This window comes from Carettochelys insculpta, chromosome 4, assembly GCF_033958435.1.
Source record: "Carettochelys insculpta isolate YL-2023 chromosome 4, ASM3395843v1, whole genome shotgun sequence".
Taxonomy (NCBI): Eukaryota; Metazoa; Chordata; order Testudines; family Carettochelyidae; genus Carettochelys; species Carettochelys insculpta.
In genome coordinates this window covers 22,829,083-22,846,613 of record NC_134140.1, presented here as the reverse complement: position 1 = coordinate 22,846,613, position 17,531 = coordinate 22,829,083, and the positions used below count along the sequence as shown (strand labels likewise).

Below are 17,531 nucleotides of genomic sequence, written 5' to 3'. Positions count from 1 at the left end.
TGCTCATGTGGCCGCTCAAGAGAAATTCAAATGCCACTCAGCTGATCAGCAGTGTGCCCACAACTAGGTTTCGCGTTTCTACTTGTACTGCATATTTGCACACATCTTGGTACACATAAAAATATTTATTTCACACATGAATGGATAAGGATTAGAGGGACCACTGTTGTCATCTACAGATAAATATTTATCTACCAATGACTGACAGGGAAAACACCATCATTTTGTTTTCATCAACTATACTCCTGTGTAGTCTTTACCTTTGTGTAGGAAAATGGAAGACATGAGATTACCTGCTGATAATTATATTTAAAAATATTCTTACTACAGTAGAACCTCAGACTTACTAACACCAGAGTTATGAACTAATCTGTCAACCACATACTTCATTTAGGCTATGTCTACACTTGCCCTGTACTTCAAAGTGGGCATGGTAATCCGTCTGATGGGAGATTAATCATGCAGTGCCACAATGAATATGCAGCACTTCTTTAGGCTAATTCTCCCCCATGGCGACTTCAAAGTGCCGGCATGCCGTGTAGCCACAGGCACTTTGAAATGCCTTTGCTCCCTAAAATTATGGGGCAAGTGTAGACATAGCCTTAGTGCGGAAAGTGGGCAATCAGGTAGCAGCAGCAGCAGCAGCGAGAGAGAGAGAGAGAGAGAGAAAACAAATATAGTACAGTAAAATACAGTAAACTACTAAAAATAATGGAAAATCTAAACAACAATTTGACCTGATAAACAAACTGTTTCTATGCTTGTTTCATTTAAAATAAGATGGTTAAAAGCGGCATTTTTCTTCTGCATAGCTGGCAAAGTTTCAAAGCTGTGTTAAGGCAGTGTTCTGAAAGAATCATCACGTTTTGGTCAGAGTAAAGACGATTTTAGAGTTATGAACAAACTTCCTCCGCAAGGTGTCGGTAAACTCTGAGGTTCTACTGTCTGAAGAAACACATACTACAGATAGCTGTATCTGTTTGAAGATTTATTTGACCCAGTAAAGCAAGAGTTCCCTCAGTCGCCTCATGCTGCTGCTCTTATAGCCTGGACCCACAGAATCTGCATCTTCTCAATCGCATCCACTTCTGAAACACCACCATATACCAGCTGCTGCGGTTACAAGTAAAATGAGTTTGGTGGTTTTATTTCAGTCACATACGTTCACGTCATTCTCAAAGCCAAAAGACAAGCTGGCACAAAAGAGCTCAGTCAGAATTTTGCTAGAGTAGATGGATAACATGCACTAAAGAAGGCCTCTGATGAATTAAGCTGCTGTCTTTACTACCTATAAACAGAGCTGCTGAGCTGTCAATACTTATATTCTTTCATAGGTGTTAAAAAAGTGGATGACAAACACAAAAGGTAATAGCATTCAGCAGAGCTAGGGCAATATAGGTTACGAGAACAAAAGAAGTTCTGTGGCACCTTAAAGACTAACAGATATTTTGGAGCATAAGCTTTTGTGGGCAAAGACCCACTTCATCATCCATAGGTTATGAGTTATACTTGTTAAGTTTGTAACTTTGGTAAAAGTTGTACCTTTCATTTATGGAAGAGTTGCTCAGTCCTCCTCTAAACGCTCCTATAAGCTTGGGTAGTAATGAAAGCAAATAAAAATAAGTCTGAAATTTGGTTTACATAGTTTGGTTATTAGCCCCACTACAACAACTACTTTAAAATGCTCCTAATATTTTCTTATTGAGCTGGTCCCTTGAATTTAACAGATAAATATGAACTGGCAGTTCACTGGGTCAGAAGGTGTGAGCAGGACCACCCTGCAATATTTCTAAAAGAGAAGCAGGGAGTGGAAAGTCCCTGAACACAGATGAGGATGAGTGTATCTGCATCCATTTTGTATTAGTTGGAACTTTTATTTATTTTTTTGTGGGGGCTTGAATTGCCTAGGTTAAGTTATTCCTATTAACAAGTGCCAATTTTTATGTTTAGAGTTTATGCATACATATGATTTTCCAAACAAAACAACGGACTTCCTAACACACTGCATACAAATGGCCTATGGATTTTTGTCAGTATTATAATGTTTCTCTTGTCTGCTTGTTTAGGAGAACAGGTTTTATTTATTCATTTATGTAGATTTAAACAACAATAAAATTGGTCTAACAAATTTAGGGCCATGAATGATGATGTTCCAGCAGAAAAGTATTCACACATAAGTGAGGAATTAACTCTGCAAGACAATAAATAAAAACAGTAAAACAACTCTTCTTGCCTCCTTCCAATGTCAGGGCTACATTTGCACTGTGCCCTTCACTTAATTTCAAAACAGGCTATTTTGGCGTTTGGCACTGTACACAGCACCAAATGTCAAAAAACCATGCTATTCCAAGGCATCCCTTACTCCTTCTGCAATGAGGGATACTGAAATAGTGCACCTGGTATTCCAAAAAATATTTTGAAATATTGGTCACGTTTCATAGACAGAGAGTAGCTCTGCAGTGTAAACATAGCCCAGGAAAACACCATCCATCCTTTAGTGCTTAAATGTCCAGCTCCTTAAACTTGCATGCCATCATTCAAGCACTGTGATCCAATGTGATGTCAATGTAAACTAGGTTAGACTGGGTAAATATTTGGATATAATCATGGGGGGCCTAAGTGCTGAGATCATCAATTTTGGTGATTAATCAGGGGGTAGCACTCTGTCTCCAAGTTGATGTTGAACTAATGTCACAATATAGCATTGGACGTTCTGGTCACACAAAAAAAAATGCTGTGGGATCCAGTCTGTCTACCTGATCCCCCTATCACAGGGGTTGGCAACCTGCAGCTCTTTAAGGAGCCACTTGTGGTGCCGAGCGCTGCTGCTGCCAGCTCCACTTGCAGCTCTGGTGGCTGCTGCCGCTTAAACTAAGCCAGCAGTTAAAACGGGCTTTCAGGTTTTTGTGTTTAAGTGGCAGCAGCCTCTGGAGCTGAAAGTGGTGTCAGCGGTGTCAGGGAGCCCCGGAAGAGGAAGCCGGACCCTGTCCGTGCGCTGCATGTGGAGGAATGAGAACTGGGGGAAGGGGCAGCTGAGCCTACCCTGCTGGAGCCATGCTGGGGAGGCAGAGGAGGAGGGTGGCCAGCTGACGGCCAACAGAGGGAGGGCTGCTCGAACCTCCCACAACACTGAGACCAGCACAAGTGGGGCTGGACTGCATGGCTTGCTGCAGCTGTGTTTAGCCCAGGGTGTGCATCTGGTACAGTGACTCCTTCCTGCCTCTGGGCACCACAGGGTGTCTGCCCCCCACCCCAGGCTTTCAGCTTCTCCCAGAGGAAATCAGTCACTTCCCTTCAAACAGCCCTTAAAATAAACACCCAGGCTGCAGGGTGGAGCGGCAGGAGAGGCAGTCCTCTCAGGCAGGTAAATCCTGGGGATGGAGGGGTCTGGTTTGGTGCTGATGAGGGTTAAGCCTAGAGGTGGGGATAGGGGTGATGGTGGTTGACCCTGGGGCTAGGATGGTGGATTTGGGGGCTGACAAGGGTAAAGCTTGGAGATGGGGGTAACTTAACTTTCTAAGGCTACGTCTACACGTGCACCCAACTTCGAAATAGCTTATTTCGATGTTGCGACATTGAAATAGTCTATTTCGATGAATAACGTCTACACGTCCTCCAGGGCCGGCAACGTCGATGTTCAACTTCGACGTTGCTCAGCCCAACATCGAAATAGGCACAGCGAGGGAACGTCTACACGGCAAAGTAGCACACATCGAAATAAGGGAGCCAGGCACAGCTGCAGACAGTGTCACGGGGCGGACTCAACAGCAAGTCGCTCCCTTAAAGGGCCCCTCCCAGACACACTTTCATTAAACAGTGCAAGATACACAGAGCCAACAACTAGTTGCAGACCCTGTATACGCAGCACGGACCCCCAGCTGCAGCAGCAGCAGCCAGAAGCCCTGGGCTAAGGGCTGCTGCCCACGGTGACCACAGAGCCCCGCAAGGGCTGGAGAGAGAGTATCTCTCAACCCCCCAGCTGATGGCCGCCATGGAGGACCCCGCTATTTCGATGTTGCGGGACGCGGATCGTCTACACGTCCCTACTTCGATGTTGAACGTCGAAGTAGGGCGCTATTCCCATCTGCTCATGGGGTTAGCGACTTCGACGTCTCGCCGCCTAACGTCGATTTCAACTTCGAAATAGCGCCCAACACGTGTAGACGTGACGGGCGCTATTTCGAAGTTACTGCCGCTACTTCGAAGTAGCGTGCACGTGTAGACGCAGCCTAACTGGCACAAATCATCGTGTGCGCGCTGTTCTTGAAATAGGGTGAGGCAAAGTATGGTCTGATGTTATTTATTAAGGACTGCCTCATATTCATGTGAACTGCGGTTCTTGAAATATTGATTTTGTAATTGAATTTGAAAAAATGGGTCTTCTCACTATTTTGGTTGCAGACCCCAGCCTGTCATAAATCAGCCACAATCTGTTCTGATAGACACAGATAAGAGTGAACTTTTCATAAAATAAGATACAGAATGTGTATTACTCACTGGAGGTGATATATTCAGGAGCCTTTCCGGGACTAAGTGGCACTGCCTCCTCATAATAACCTTCAGGAAGGGATGAGGTTGGTAGAGGTGGAGGCCCATTATCTGGTGGCTAAAAGGAGAAACAAATTATTGAGATCAAAAGAGATCACTGACAAGTAAAATGCACTTAAGATGCCTGTTCATATTTATTGCTTATCAGGGGAGCATTAATACGGTTAGCAATACCAACTAATTCTCTTGTGATGATAGGGAAAAGCAATGCTCGGGAAGGTGAAGCAGTCATGCTCCTTTATACAACTGAGGTTGTAGAGCAGGGCAGCTTTTAGAAATAAAACAAGTCCAGGTTTCATGCTCCCAACAGTTTGTTATACTAGAATAATAGGTGACTGGTTGAGATTAGCAAAACAACAGAAGAAATTTAGCCATGCTGTCTTCCATATCCTGGTGATATGTTCTGAAGCCACCAGGGGCCCAAATCTGTCGCCATTGCTCAGGCTGAGTAGTAGCTGACTGTAAATACTGCAAGTGATTCCAGTGGGATAACATGCAGAATAAGGTACCACTCAGCATCATCAGAGTACCAGAACCGAGCTGAAAAAGATAGAAACTGAATTAAAAACATTCCTTGTAAATGTTAAGAGGTGAAAAATCTTCTGCAGTCTAGCATCTGGAATTGGAAACTTTTCCACTTAGGAACTGTAAGCCCAGGATCCTACAACAGACCTCTGCACATGGACACTAGCTTTGCATGGAAGCCCATTCAAGGATTTATCTTTGCAGACCATTTTACAGCATCAAGGCAGAAGATGCTAATGGTGTGCTTCTCTCCAGAGACAAACACTTAAGTTGTAATAGGACATAAATAACCTCCACTAATTGTGCTCATACCATTTTAATTCCAAATTCACCTCATCCACAGTCCAGTGATCAGTCAGTTCTTCCATTATGTTAACTTGCTGACAGTATGAGTTAGTCCAAATAACATTAGGTAGAGCCTTGAGAGGTGATAATATAATGGTTCCGAAAATTAACACTTGCTGATAAAAAAACTGACTTTTTAAATTAAATTTTAAAATGCTTTTTAAATACAGATCTGTTCTAAGTGCTAAATATTAGGTGCTGGTAGGCTGATACAGTAATGAGGCAAATTTTAGTATTGGATATTTACCATATCAGGTTATCAGCAATTATATTTCTTTGACAAGTAGAAAAACAGCAATATTTTACAGATTTTGATTCTGTTTGCTTCAGGATAATAACTGTACAGTTTCACACTGAAACCTTTATACGTTTATTCAATACTGTAGGTTTATAGCATGGTACTTTACATCTTCTTCTCCCTCTATACCTTATCTCTGAGCACTCTCATCCGCAAACACAAATTCAACTACCATGTCTGTCATGACAACTCACAGACCTACTTCTCTATTCCTAACCTGTCTCCTCCTGATAAAATATCTCGTCCTATCATCTCCTTACAGACAGCGAGTCTTGATCCAAACTCAACTTCCACAGAATAGAGCTCTTAATCACCTCCTTCCTTACAAACTTCTCCCTGCTACCTCCTCTTCCAAAGCACTAGGAACAATCCTCTCTGTCACCGAGGCCTGTAACCTGAGTATCATGCCTCATTTCAGGTCTTCAGATTCAGGCTGCATTTAAATTGTACCTATTCTTGCTGTATAGTATCTTTAAGATGTAGCCTTTTTAAAGCCATCCTCATAGCTAAAACTCTCATCCAAACTCTTACCATCTTGTGCTTTGATTACTGAAACATCCTTCTCTCTGGTATTGACAAATACAATCTTGCTTCGCTCATAACCACTCAGAATGGTGCAAAATTTTTCCAAGCACCTCACTTTGGCCATGTGTTACCAAATGCTCCCTGTATTCACAGCCAACTTACTAATCCAGTAATATTTGTACAAAACACACCTTGGCTACATCTACACTAGCCCACAACTTCGAAATGGCCATTTGCATGGCCATTTTGAAGTTTACTAATGAAGTGCTGAAATGCATATTCAGCGCCTCATTAGAATGCTGGCAGCCATGGCACTTAGAAATTGACGCGGCTTGCCACCGCACGGCTCATCCAGATGGGGCTCCTTTTCGACAGAACCCCACCAACTTTGAAATCCCCTTATTCCTAACAGCAGATAGGAATAAGAGGATTTCAAAGTTGGTGGGGTCCTTTCAAAAAGGAGCCCCATCTGGACAAGCCACATCAATTTCTAAGTGCCGCAGCTGCCAGCATTCTAATGAGACGCTCAATATGTATTTCAGCGCTTCATTAGTAAACTTCGAAATGGCCATTTGCATGGCCATTTTGAAGTTCTGGTCTAGTGTAGACACGGCCCTTGTCAGGTATCATTCAAAAACTAATAATAATATAGTCATAATGAAATGAGGATATCAACATCCGATGTAAAGTTATAACCATAAGCAGACATTTAAACGTACATCACACCTACCAGACACGTCTGGCTAAATCAGTTTTTCAACCACAGAAGACAAGCTGACACCTCTAGCCATGTGTCATCATAGACGATGGGCAATTGCCTGCCAAGTGGCCAGGCTTTGGCATGGAAGGGGTGAAGGAACAAACAGATTTGCATCTTAGCAAACATCATGGAACCACTTTCATCACCAGATGGGACATAGGGACTGCTGACAAAGAAAGTATCCATTTGGCTTTGGGAAAGATTTTGGCCTGAAATTTGGTCAGCCCAGTTTCTGGCAGCCTCTGGTAAGAATTTGTCTTGCATCAAGTCTAGTTCGTTAAGTTTTAGTACTAGAAAGTGTTTATCCTTACCCTTTAGCAACCATTTCTGGTTTAAATTCCACATGCCTGTATGCCTTTAGAATCTCTCTCTTTGCAGTTCAATAAACTTGTTTTATGTCTGAATCAGAACTAATCCAGTGTTTTGAATTTTTTGCTAACTTCAAATTAAAGTAGTCAAGGAGCAAACTGTTGTTACCCTACAGGGGCAATGGACTTAAAATATCTCAGTTGTGCAGGAGAGGGCTGGGCATTTTAGAATACATTTACTAGGGAAAATCTGGGACTTAGAATATGTTGGTGTCAGCCTGCAAGTGGTGAACAAGGCTGGTGGAAGCCAGTGTGCCTAGAGTGTGCTGGCTGGATAGAACTCAAGGTATGTCTTCACTATCCAGAATATCAACTCGGTGAGGGTCAATCTTCCGGGATTTGATTTTGCACAAAATCGACAAGCGACCCCTGTACTCCTCAATCTTGTGAGGAGTAAGGGAGGTCAATGGGAGAGATTTTCCCTGTTGGCCTCCATCTGTGCAGATGGCCAGGTAAGTCAATTGTAGAACTCCAGCTACACAATTGCCGTAGCTGAAATTATGTATCTACAATTCACTATACAATACAATATCAACTTTAAGGTCTACTATAGACCTGGCCTTTGAGTGTGACTGGCAAACTGTTTAGGTTGGGAGCTACAGCAGTGTAGCATGGTGATGCACTCTGTGATGCAAGGTGGATGATGGCACAACTGGTCACTGGTGTGGACTGCATACTGAAATGTCACCCCACCCTTTGCATCTCCCCGCCAGCTCCTCCTTTTCTTTCACACCTAAGTTGCTCATATTCACTTTCAAGGCAATTTAGAGTCAATTCCACCCTACCTTTTATCTTTCATTCACTAGTGAGCTGTCAAAAGGTTTACCTCCGATCAGCCCATGATGGCAGCTTTCATCACAAACATGCTGCATTTTTAGAGAAGCATCTTTGATTCTGCTAAACTGCAGGCCTATTCTGAACACATCAGCCAAATAAATTAGCCTTTCAAACTGATATGTTTTTGCATAGTAGACATCACACATAGATCACAAATAGATATACCTATTACTGCTAAAAAACAGAGTGCAGTGAGGGCAAGATTGCCTGTTGTCTTGTACTTTTGTTCAAAAGGAGTAAATGGTGCTAGCTGTGAGCTACCTGCATTGACCAACTCCACACAGTCTGGAAAGCAGTGTCTGTGGGTCTGGCCTTTCCCATCACACACAACTGGACCAAGCTTTGTTCCTCTGACTCAGGGAAGAGAGAGAAATAATCACCTACTGGTTTATATCAATTGCAGATTACTTCCCTTTGAGCAAGGGGAGAAATTACGTAATGAATTGTGACTCCCGGCGTCAGCTTATTCCCTAGTCTGCTATTGGAGGTATACCTCTCCTTGCTCAGGGCAGACCTTAATGTGCCAGTCTAGCCTAAAACTAGCGCGTGCGTGTGTGTGTGTGTGTGTGTGGGTGCACACAAGAGAGAGAAAGAAAAAAATACACACACACACACACACACTTCCTATTATTAAAGCAAATCATCTAGGAAATATTGGTCTTCAGAGTCATGCATATTTTGATGTAACACAGACACGAGGCTTCTAAGCTATTTTTACTCAGCAATAAATAAAAAATTCCAATAGAGACCTGAAAAAAAATGCTTGCAGTTAGTCTAACTGTTATTCAAAAAGAAAACAGCAGGGAAAAAAGAAGGGAAATGAAACACAAATGGTGCTTGTCTGAATTCGACCCCTTCAGTACACTGGTTACTTCACACAGCTGGAGCGGGTAAACATGTGCAGCCAATGTCAACACAGATGGAATCCATTTCTGAATTAACCAGGACCTGTTTTTTTAAATGTATATTGCATTGCTTGCCCTGCACAAAGTTTTAAAAACAATGAAAAAAACCACAGCACAACAGCATTTGAAAGATGCAATTAATAGAAATAATGGAAGGCACTTTTCAAAAATGTCCACTATAAAGAATGTTTTCTGATTATAATGAGCCACCTTTCTTTTGTCTTTTTAAAGCAGAAAAAATAGACCACATTCAAAGTCTGCAGCATAAACCGTCTGTTTTCAATGAAATCTAGCACTTCTGTACATCAAATAAAAAAAATGATGAATGCACCTACATTCTGATGTTATGGTTGTTCCAAGACTAATGTACACATTTGAAACCTGTACAACATACAGGCATCATTTGAAGGCACTTGAACAATATCATCAACTCTGCCTCAAGAGAATCCTAAATATCTCTTGGGAGGATAGGTGCATGAACACCAGCATCTTGGAAGAGTTGAACATTACCAGCATTGAAGCCATTATCATTCATTACCAACTTCATTGGACTGATCTCATGGTACAGATGTCTCATCAGCGCCTTCCAAAATAGATTATTTTTCCAAGTTGGAAGAAGGATGGAGGAACATTAGGGGTTAGCGGAAGCAATTAAAGGACATGCTGAAGGCACGCATGAAAAAGTGCAGTATTGGCATTGACACTTGGAAGAACATTGCCCAAGACAGTCCCCCAGTGGAGAGTGATAATCCATGAGGGGTGGTGCAATTTGAGAGGTCTCACTGCTGTGCAGATGAAGAGAGGCGGAGAATTAGAAAAGACATCAAAAACTGCCTTGCACCCCCTCCAACAGCTACCAACACCTGCCTCTTCTGTGATAAGACTGAGACTCCAGAATTGGGCTGATCACCCATCAACGGACTAACAAATAGGAGGGTGACATGAAGGTGTCCTACCCATTATTGAGTGATCTCCAAGAAGAACATATTTATAGGGATTTTTCTTTTGAAAAAAGCACATTATTTCTAGTTGTATTGTTAATATCTTTCAATTCACTATAATGTTGTAAATTGTTCTGGTAACTTTTTAACAGCAGAACTTACATGGAAATGTGAAGAAGGGACCAAAACAAAAAGCCTGATTTCAACAAAATGTCATTAATTCATCTGTAAATGACAAGCATCCCCAAATGCAACTAACTTGCTTATTAGACAAGATGATTAACTCTGATGAAAATCAGGTAACCCTTCGTAAATAGACAAATTGTTCCTATTTTTTTAAACTTTTCAATATGGCATATAATCTTCTACAGGTTGAACCTCTCTAGTCAGGCACCGTGGGGACGTGACTGGTGCTGGAAGAGAGAATTTGCTAAACCACAGGAGATCAATATTATCTAGCAGCGTTACCAACACTTACACAGTTTACTGGGTTCTTAGAAGACATTCAGGGGTAAATTACAGCTAAATAACAGCACAGAACACTGAGAGCCAGGACTGGTAGCTACAAACAAATTTTACGGGACCACAGGAAATATGGCCACACCCATGATAAGTGGTTATCTGTCTAACTAAAATCATGCTGGATTGTGGATGCTGCTGGATGAGAGTGTGCCAGACTAGAGAGGGTCAACCTATAGTATTAATGTTTGTATTATGTTAGGATGCACTTCATTCAAAGGTGCTGACAAACTGACTACCTGGTGTCATTTAAGAAACTACAGATACTCTTAAAGAAAGTGCAATGTTTCCTCTATGCCCTTGCTAAAATTCTATTTTTTTCTAGACAAACACAACAGACGAGGTAATGGCTGCCTCACCTGGATAAAAGTATTCTTCATTTCCTAGCCACAGCAACTTTAATGGAACTTGGAAGAACTACAAATGATGGTCACTGACACTCTAGCATGATGTGAGGATAAGATACCGATCAAAACAGTCACTCCTAGTGGCAGACACTCTTAGCAGCACTTACCAGAATTTTCCAGATCTGAATAAGTGGGTCTTTCCCATGAAATCTCATCACCTAATAAATCATTTTGTTAGTCTTTAAAGTGCTGCAGGACTGTTTTTTGTTCTCTTAGCAGCGGTCTTTAATTTCTAATGAAAGAGGTGCCCGGGGTCAAGCATTTTTTTTTAATACATTCATAACCAAAGCAGCAAGCCCAGAGGTGCCAGGGCTCAGCTCTGGCAAGCCCTGGGACCAATAAAGTACTGCTTAGCAGTGCATACTTCCCAGACTACAGCACAGATAACAGTGGTCCTTCTGAAGGGATGGTCAGATATATCAGAAGAAACAGGGAACACGTAGTAAATACTGGCCAGCATGAATGACCAAATGTGAGTGTATATGGAATCATGTGAAATGCTCAAAAAGTAGTGATTGGCAACAGATGAAGAATCTACAGCCTCATGAAATCTCACCCAACCCAGGGAAAAGATTGGCATTACCTGGTCATTTTTAATGACAGAAGGCACTTTCCAATTTCTGGGAAGTGGTTTCTCTAGAGGACAGTCAGTCAAGAACTATGATTAGGAATTTAAGGTGCACTTTACAAGATCTGACATACTTGGCACAAGCTATGGGTAGACTACAGTGCTAATCTGCTTGCTTATATATTTTCTTACAGATTTCTTAAGGTTTTCATTATGGCTAGCGCTGCACTCACCCATAATGTTGGCAGCTTGATGCAATGAGCAGTCTTGAAAATGTAAAATGGCTGCTCATTTTGCATATCTGAGTGACTAATTTGCATATTCACAGCAGAAAACAAACAGTATAGACATGGTTCTGCCAGCAAAAACCCCCTTTGTCAGCAGGCAGCCCTTTACCCCTGATTTTTCCAGGCATAAGGGGCTGCCAACAATGCATTTTTATTTGCTCGCAGAACCCACCTACACTGTTTGTTTTCTGCGGCAAATATGCAAATTAGCAGGTTGAATATGAAAATGAGCAGCCATTTTGCATTTTCAAGACTGCTCATTTGCATCAAGCTGCTGGCATTATGGGGAGTGTAGCACTAGCCTATATGTTTATTATAATAGGTTACAATAAGTATATTAAAGTAGTTTGGCTATAACACAAAAGGCCTACAAGCCACATCCTTTATGTAGAACTAAGGCAAAGTTAGCACACTGGAATCTTTCACCAAGATAGCAAAGTCAACATGCATATATTTAGGATCTTTCACCTACATAGGTAATGAGAAGATAAAGCAACCTTAAATGGCACAGGTGGCTTCCATGTATAACTGCAAATTTAACATTAACACTTGGATAAACCCAAAATATCAATTTAAGAGCAGAACAAAATAACTGGCTAGGAGATAAACGTGATACCTAACCAAAAAAGGGGCCAAGGTGATGAACTGTCATATATGATAATAAGTTGAGATTAATGACATACTGACATGTAAGAAAAAGACATCTCCATTAGTAAGGTGAGAAATTATAATTAAGGAAAAAAGGGATACATCCTCTACTGAATATGCATCTAACATAGTATCACCAGCATAATATACCATTCCAGCTTAGGAGTGGTAGGAGAATGAGACAGTCCTTGGGAAATTCCAGAATGATGGCAACTGGTGATGATGGGAAAGGTGATGGGGGAAGATGATGAATAACACTTCACATTGTTCTAAGTTATGGTGAGAGTATATGGAAACAGAGATGCATATTCCCTATCTATCTTATTAGGTTGGGGTGTTTGTGACAGTGCTAAATGTATTAAACTATATTTATAAATATACAAGAGTTTCTACAGTGTGGATGTTGCAACTGTGTACATCAGGGTTCCCAGCCATAGATTAATTTGAATACTGAGCCTGATCTAGGGACAAGAACCTGGCAAACTGGAAATTCAAAAGTAATCTATATTATTTATACACAATCTGAAGATCATGTAAAAAAATCACAGTCACAGTGCCCTGTACCAGAATTCAAAGAAACAATTCAATGCCAAATGGGAATTTGAGCACAAAGTATCTTCCCCTTGGTACTCAAAAAGGAATCAGAAGATGAAGCTGTCAGGAAAGACAGCTATGAGTCTAAAAGCAAAGGCAAACCAGATAGGAAGGGATTCTCACCTGATAGTGTTGGGTAATTACAAGACACCCTCCTAAGGACCTGGACGGCAGCCCAGTACAAAAAAGTATGTCTGCATTGCAATCAGGAAATTGCAGCATCACCAGCCCCATAAAGCAAAAAAACTTGGAAAGGGGAGAAAAGGTTGCATCAGGCACCAGGAAGTCAGCCTATGTGCATACAGCATCTCTCGAAATAGCTGTTTTAACAAAGAGCCCATTTAGATTTCCAAGCATGTACTTCTTTTATTTTACCATCCAACTTCCACCACATGAAACACTATTCTTAACATTTGTGACACATTTCTCTGCATTGTTAAACAAGCTCCTCTTGCACCACACCTAAATCCATTATAAATAATATATGGTGGGTTAAGGTGAATAGCAAATTAAAAACACTAAACTGTGGTTTCAGTCAGAATATTAACTTAAACCAGGTTGCACTTCCCTGGTCTGGAACCCTTGGGATCTGAGTGTTCCTGACTGAGAGAATTTGCTGGATCTGGGGAGGTCAGACCTTGGGGCTCAGCTGGGAGCTGACCCTCCTGGCTGCTACCCGCTGTTTTGTTACTCAATAGAAGGCATTACTGATATGCATCCAAGAAGAAAGGCATTTTGGGAACATTTGAAGAAGAGAGTTGTTTGATACGCGAGAAGAGGAACATGCTATTTAACAACTTTCATAGCCCCATGGCAGAGAGAAATCTAAAATACTTGTACAAAGGGTTTGTGCCAGCCTGGAGCATACAAGACTGTTGAGTAAGGAACTCGAGCCACGAAGCACAATTCCTAGCAGGCTTCAGTTGGAGGGGGCGGGAGAAGAGAAGACAGGTCTGGAACATTTCTTGTGCTAGCTGGGAAGAAAATTTGGAGTGAGGCTGGAGCTATTAAGGAAGGGGCGATATTGCGGAGCCAAGAGCGATCAGGCCTCTAAGTTTACAATTTCCCAAACTGAAACTCAATTCAAGAAGAAAAGGCCATAGTATTCAAGTCAGAGTCTAAGGCCAGAAAGCGCCCCCAGAACACTAGTCTGACTGCCTGTGTACCACAGTCCATCAACCCAACAACCAAAATAAGATCTTCTTGTATAATACTTGGACTCTCATTCACATTGATGATAGCGCCCAATGGATGTGTCAAGACTACGAACTAACTCTGAAGCTAACTTTGAATTTAGGCACTACTTCAAAGTAGCCTGTAGAGAGTCTACCCAAGTTTTCCTTTACTTTGAAGTTTACTAGAGTTTACTTTGAAGTAAGGGAGCCCAACTTCAAAGTCCTGACTCCATTTCCGGGAATGGTGTAGTGACCTACTTTGAAGTTTACCTTCGAAACAGGGTGTGTGTAGACGCTCAACTTCGAAGTCTGTTACTTTGAAGTTGTACTTTGAAATAAGCAACTTCAAAGTTATTTTTGTAGTGTAGACACAACCAATATGTATGATCATCAAATTTTATTAGCACACTCCTTTGTGCCAAAGCCGTTAATAAAAATACTGAATATTGTCCAAGGACCAACCAAGAGGAATTCTATTAGCGACCTCGTTCTGATCCAATAGTCCACTCTTCAGCTCAACCCACTGCCTTTCCCTTTCTAGTCAGTTCCTTTTTCATCTTATAATCTTTGTAAATGAACTCCATCCTCCCTAATTTAACTAATCTTTTCCTTTGTGCGACTGTGTCAAATGCTTTAATTAAGTTAAAGTACATCAGATCTACTGCACGTGTCTTTTCTAAAAACAAATGAATAAATAATTCTGTCAAAGAAGGAAATTGGGTTAGTGTAACATAATCTACCTTTCATAAACCCATTACATCCCACTGCCTAGAATTTACATCATCAGAATAGCCATACTAGGTCAGACCAAAGGTCCCTCTGCCCCAATATCCTGTCTTCTGACAGTGGCCAATGGCAGATGCCCCACAGGATGTGAACAGAACAGATAATCACCAAGTGATCCAACCCATCACCAGGCTTTAACAAACAAAGGATGAAACACCATTCCTAACCATTCTGGATAATAAGTATTGACAGATAGAATCAAGCTCTGACTACCAGCCCTCTGCTTTAAAACAAAAGACTACCCTGCCTCAGTATTGAGCAGCTGGATTCTTGATAGGGTTTTTATTTAAATCATGTGGCTTCGGTTTTCGTTTAAAATAAATTTTAAAGAATATCAAGAATATCTAGCCCCCTTCAAACTCCCCAACTGAACTCCCCTGTTAGCTTCTCCCGATCGCTAAGCTCACTTGCCATTTGGGAGCAGGCTTTATATAGTCCTCACCTTCCTGATAGTCCTGCCTTTTGGTTCAGGCTTGATGAGTAATCAAGAGGACTAAGTTTCAAAACCTCTTAAGAAGCTCTCAGAGCCCTGCCTAGCAGGCTGCTAGCCCTATCACATGGTCCTTAACCTCCAAACAAACAGATGAACATAAACTCAGCATACAGTGTACTTAATTAATTTAATTACATTTTTCCTTCATAAACTACCATACGTCCTTGTCTGTAGCCTAAAAAGTAACAAGAGGCCAACAGAATCTACAGTACTAAAACTTTTGCATTATACTGTTAATTATGGCAGATGCTACTCAAGGCATCTTTAAATTAAAATCATTATTCAGCTTTTAATCATACTTGAATGACTTTAATCAATGAACTCTCATTGAACTCATACAACTTGACCTTTCAATACAAGGGAATAAAAGAAATAATGTCCAACTTTGTTTCTGAAAGGAAACAGTATGTAACAATGTAACAGGACTCTATTTTATCTCTAGATTTCTTCCTAAATTTCAATATTACTCATTCCTTTCTGGTCTCCCTTATAAAAATAAAGACACAATTTCCTATTCAGTATTCAATAAATTTATTTTTCTTATATCTTAATCCCATCCGCATGTTTCAGGAAGCGTCTACACAGTTGGCACACTTTATATTTACATAGTGATTCATCTAATTTGCAACATCTCACTTCAAAAAATCCTTTTGATTTCCACTATGAAATTTTCTCCTCCAAAGTCACAGTCTCCTTCTTGGCATTTTCTAATAAAAGTCTGTGAGTATGCCTGACAGAGTATGATAAAAGGTGGTTGTGAAAACTGACTCCAAAAAATAGAAAGCTCGTTTATATGAGATGTTCCTACAGAGAGAGTAAGTATGTACACACATAGAGAGGGAGAAGGAACAGAATTGACCTATTCCTTTGATTTATGCCTGCAGGGAGTCTGGAACATTGTGGGACACTTGTTATGGTTCAATAATTATTAGACTGTCAGCATTCCAAGAAAAACAAAAAGATAAATTCATTTTACTTTGGATATAATGCAAAATAGTTGTGTGCACCATGGGCTTTTTATTTTTTGGACTGTTCAGAGCATTATCTCTGCAATCACTGACAATCAAATCCATGGAAGCTCTGTGTGTTCTATCCCTGTCATACTGTGGGTAATTTATCCTAGCCTTCCTTAGGAATATCTGAACAGCAGGACTTACAGGATATTATTTCATTGCCTCACTGGAAAGGGTTTTTGGTTTTGTTTTGTTTGTTTTTTAAAATTGCTTGATAATCCTGAAGTTGTGGGACCCTAGGTGATAAGGTGATAACAGCTGAGTCTTCGCTTGGCAGTCACTCAATAACAAGAAAGACACCTTCATGACATCTTTCTATTTGTGACTCCGTTGATGGCTGGTCAGCTTGCTGCTGGAGCTGCAGTCTTATCACAGACAGGGCAGGTGTTGGTAGCAGTTAGAGGGGCAAAGAGCAGGTTTTGGTGCTCTTTTCTTCTCAGCCTCTCCTTGTCTGTGCTGCAGTGGGACCCCTCAAATTGCACCACCCCCTCATGGATTACTGCTCTCCGCCAGTGGACCATCTTGGGCAAGGTTCTCAAGTATCTCCATGTGTGCCATCAGCATGTCTTTATATCATTTCCTCTGGCCCCCCAACACTCTTCCATCCTTCCTCCAACTTGGAAAACAGAATCCATTTTGGGAGGGTCTGATCAGACATCCAAACCACATCACCAGTCCAATGAAGTTGTCGGTGAATGATAATGGCTTCAATGCTGGTCATGTTTGACTCTTCCAGGATGCCAGTGTTCATGTGCCTATCCTGCCAAGAGAGATTTAGGATTCTCCTGAGGCAGCATTGATGATATTGTTCAAGTTCTGTCACATGACGTTCATATATTGTCCAGGTTTCACATGCATACAGTACTATTGGAACAGCCACTGCATGGTACACAAGGAGCTTTGTCTTGGCATAGATGTCCCAGTTGTCAAAGGCCCTTTGTCTCAAGAGGATGAAAGCAGAGCTTTCACAGCTCAGACAACATTGAATT

The 17,531-nt window shown here is 41.3% G+C and overlaps 1 protein-coding gene across 3 annotated transcripts in view; it reads right to left on the bottom strand.

The window, feature by feature from the left end:
* Positions 1-17,531, bottom strand: part of AFAP1 (actin filament associated protein 1) — a 196,308-nt gene that overhangs the window by 93,004 nt on the left and 85,773 nt on the right. For all 3 annotated transcript variants that reach the window (XM_074992439.1, XM_074992437.1, XM_074992438.1), the window contains one exon: positions 4,498-4,606. In XM_074992439.1, coding sequence (XP_074848540.1) covers positions 4,498-4,606 — 109 coding nt within the window. The remainder of the gene's footprint in view (positions 1-4,497; positions 4,607-17,531) is intronic.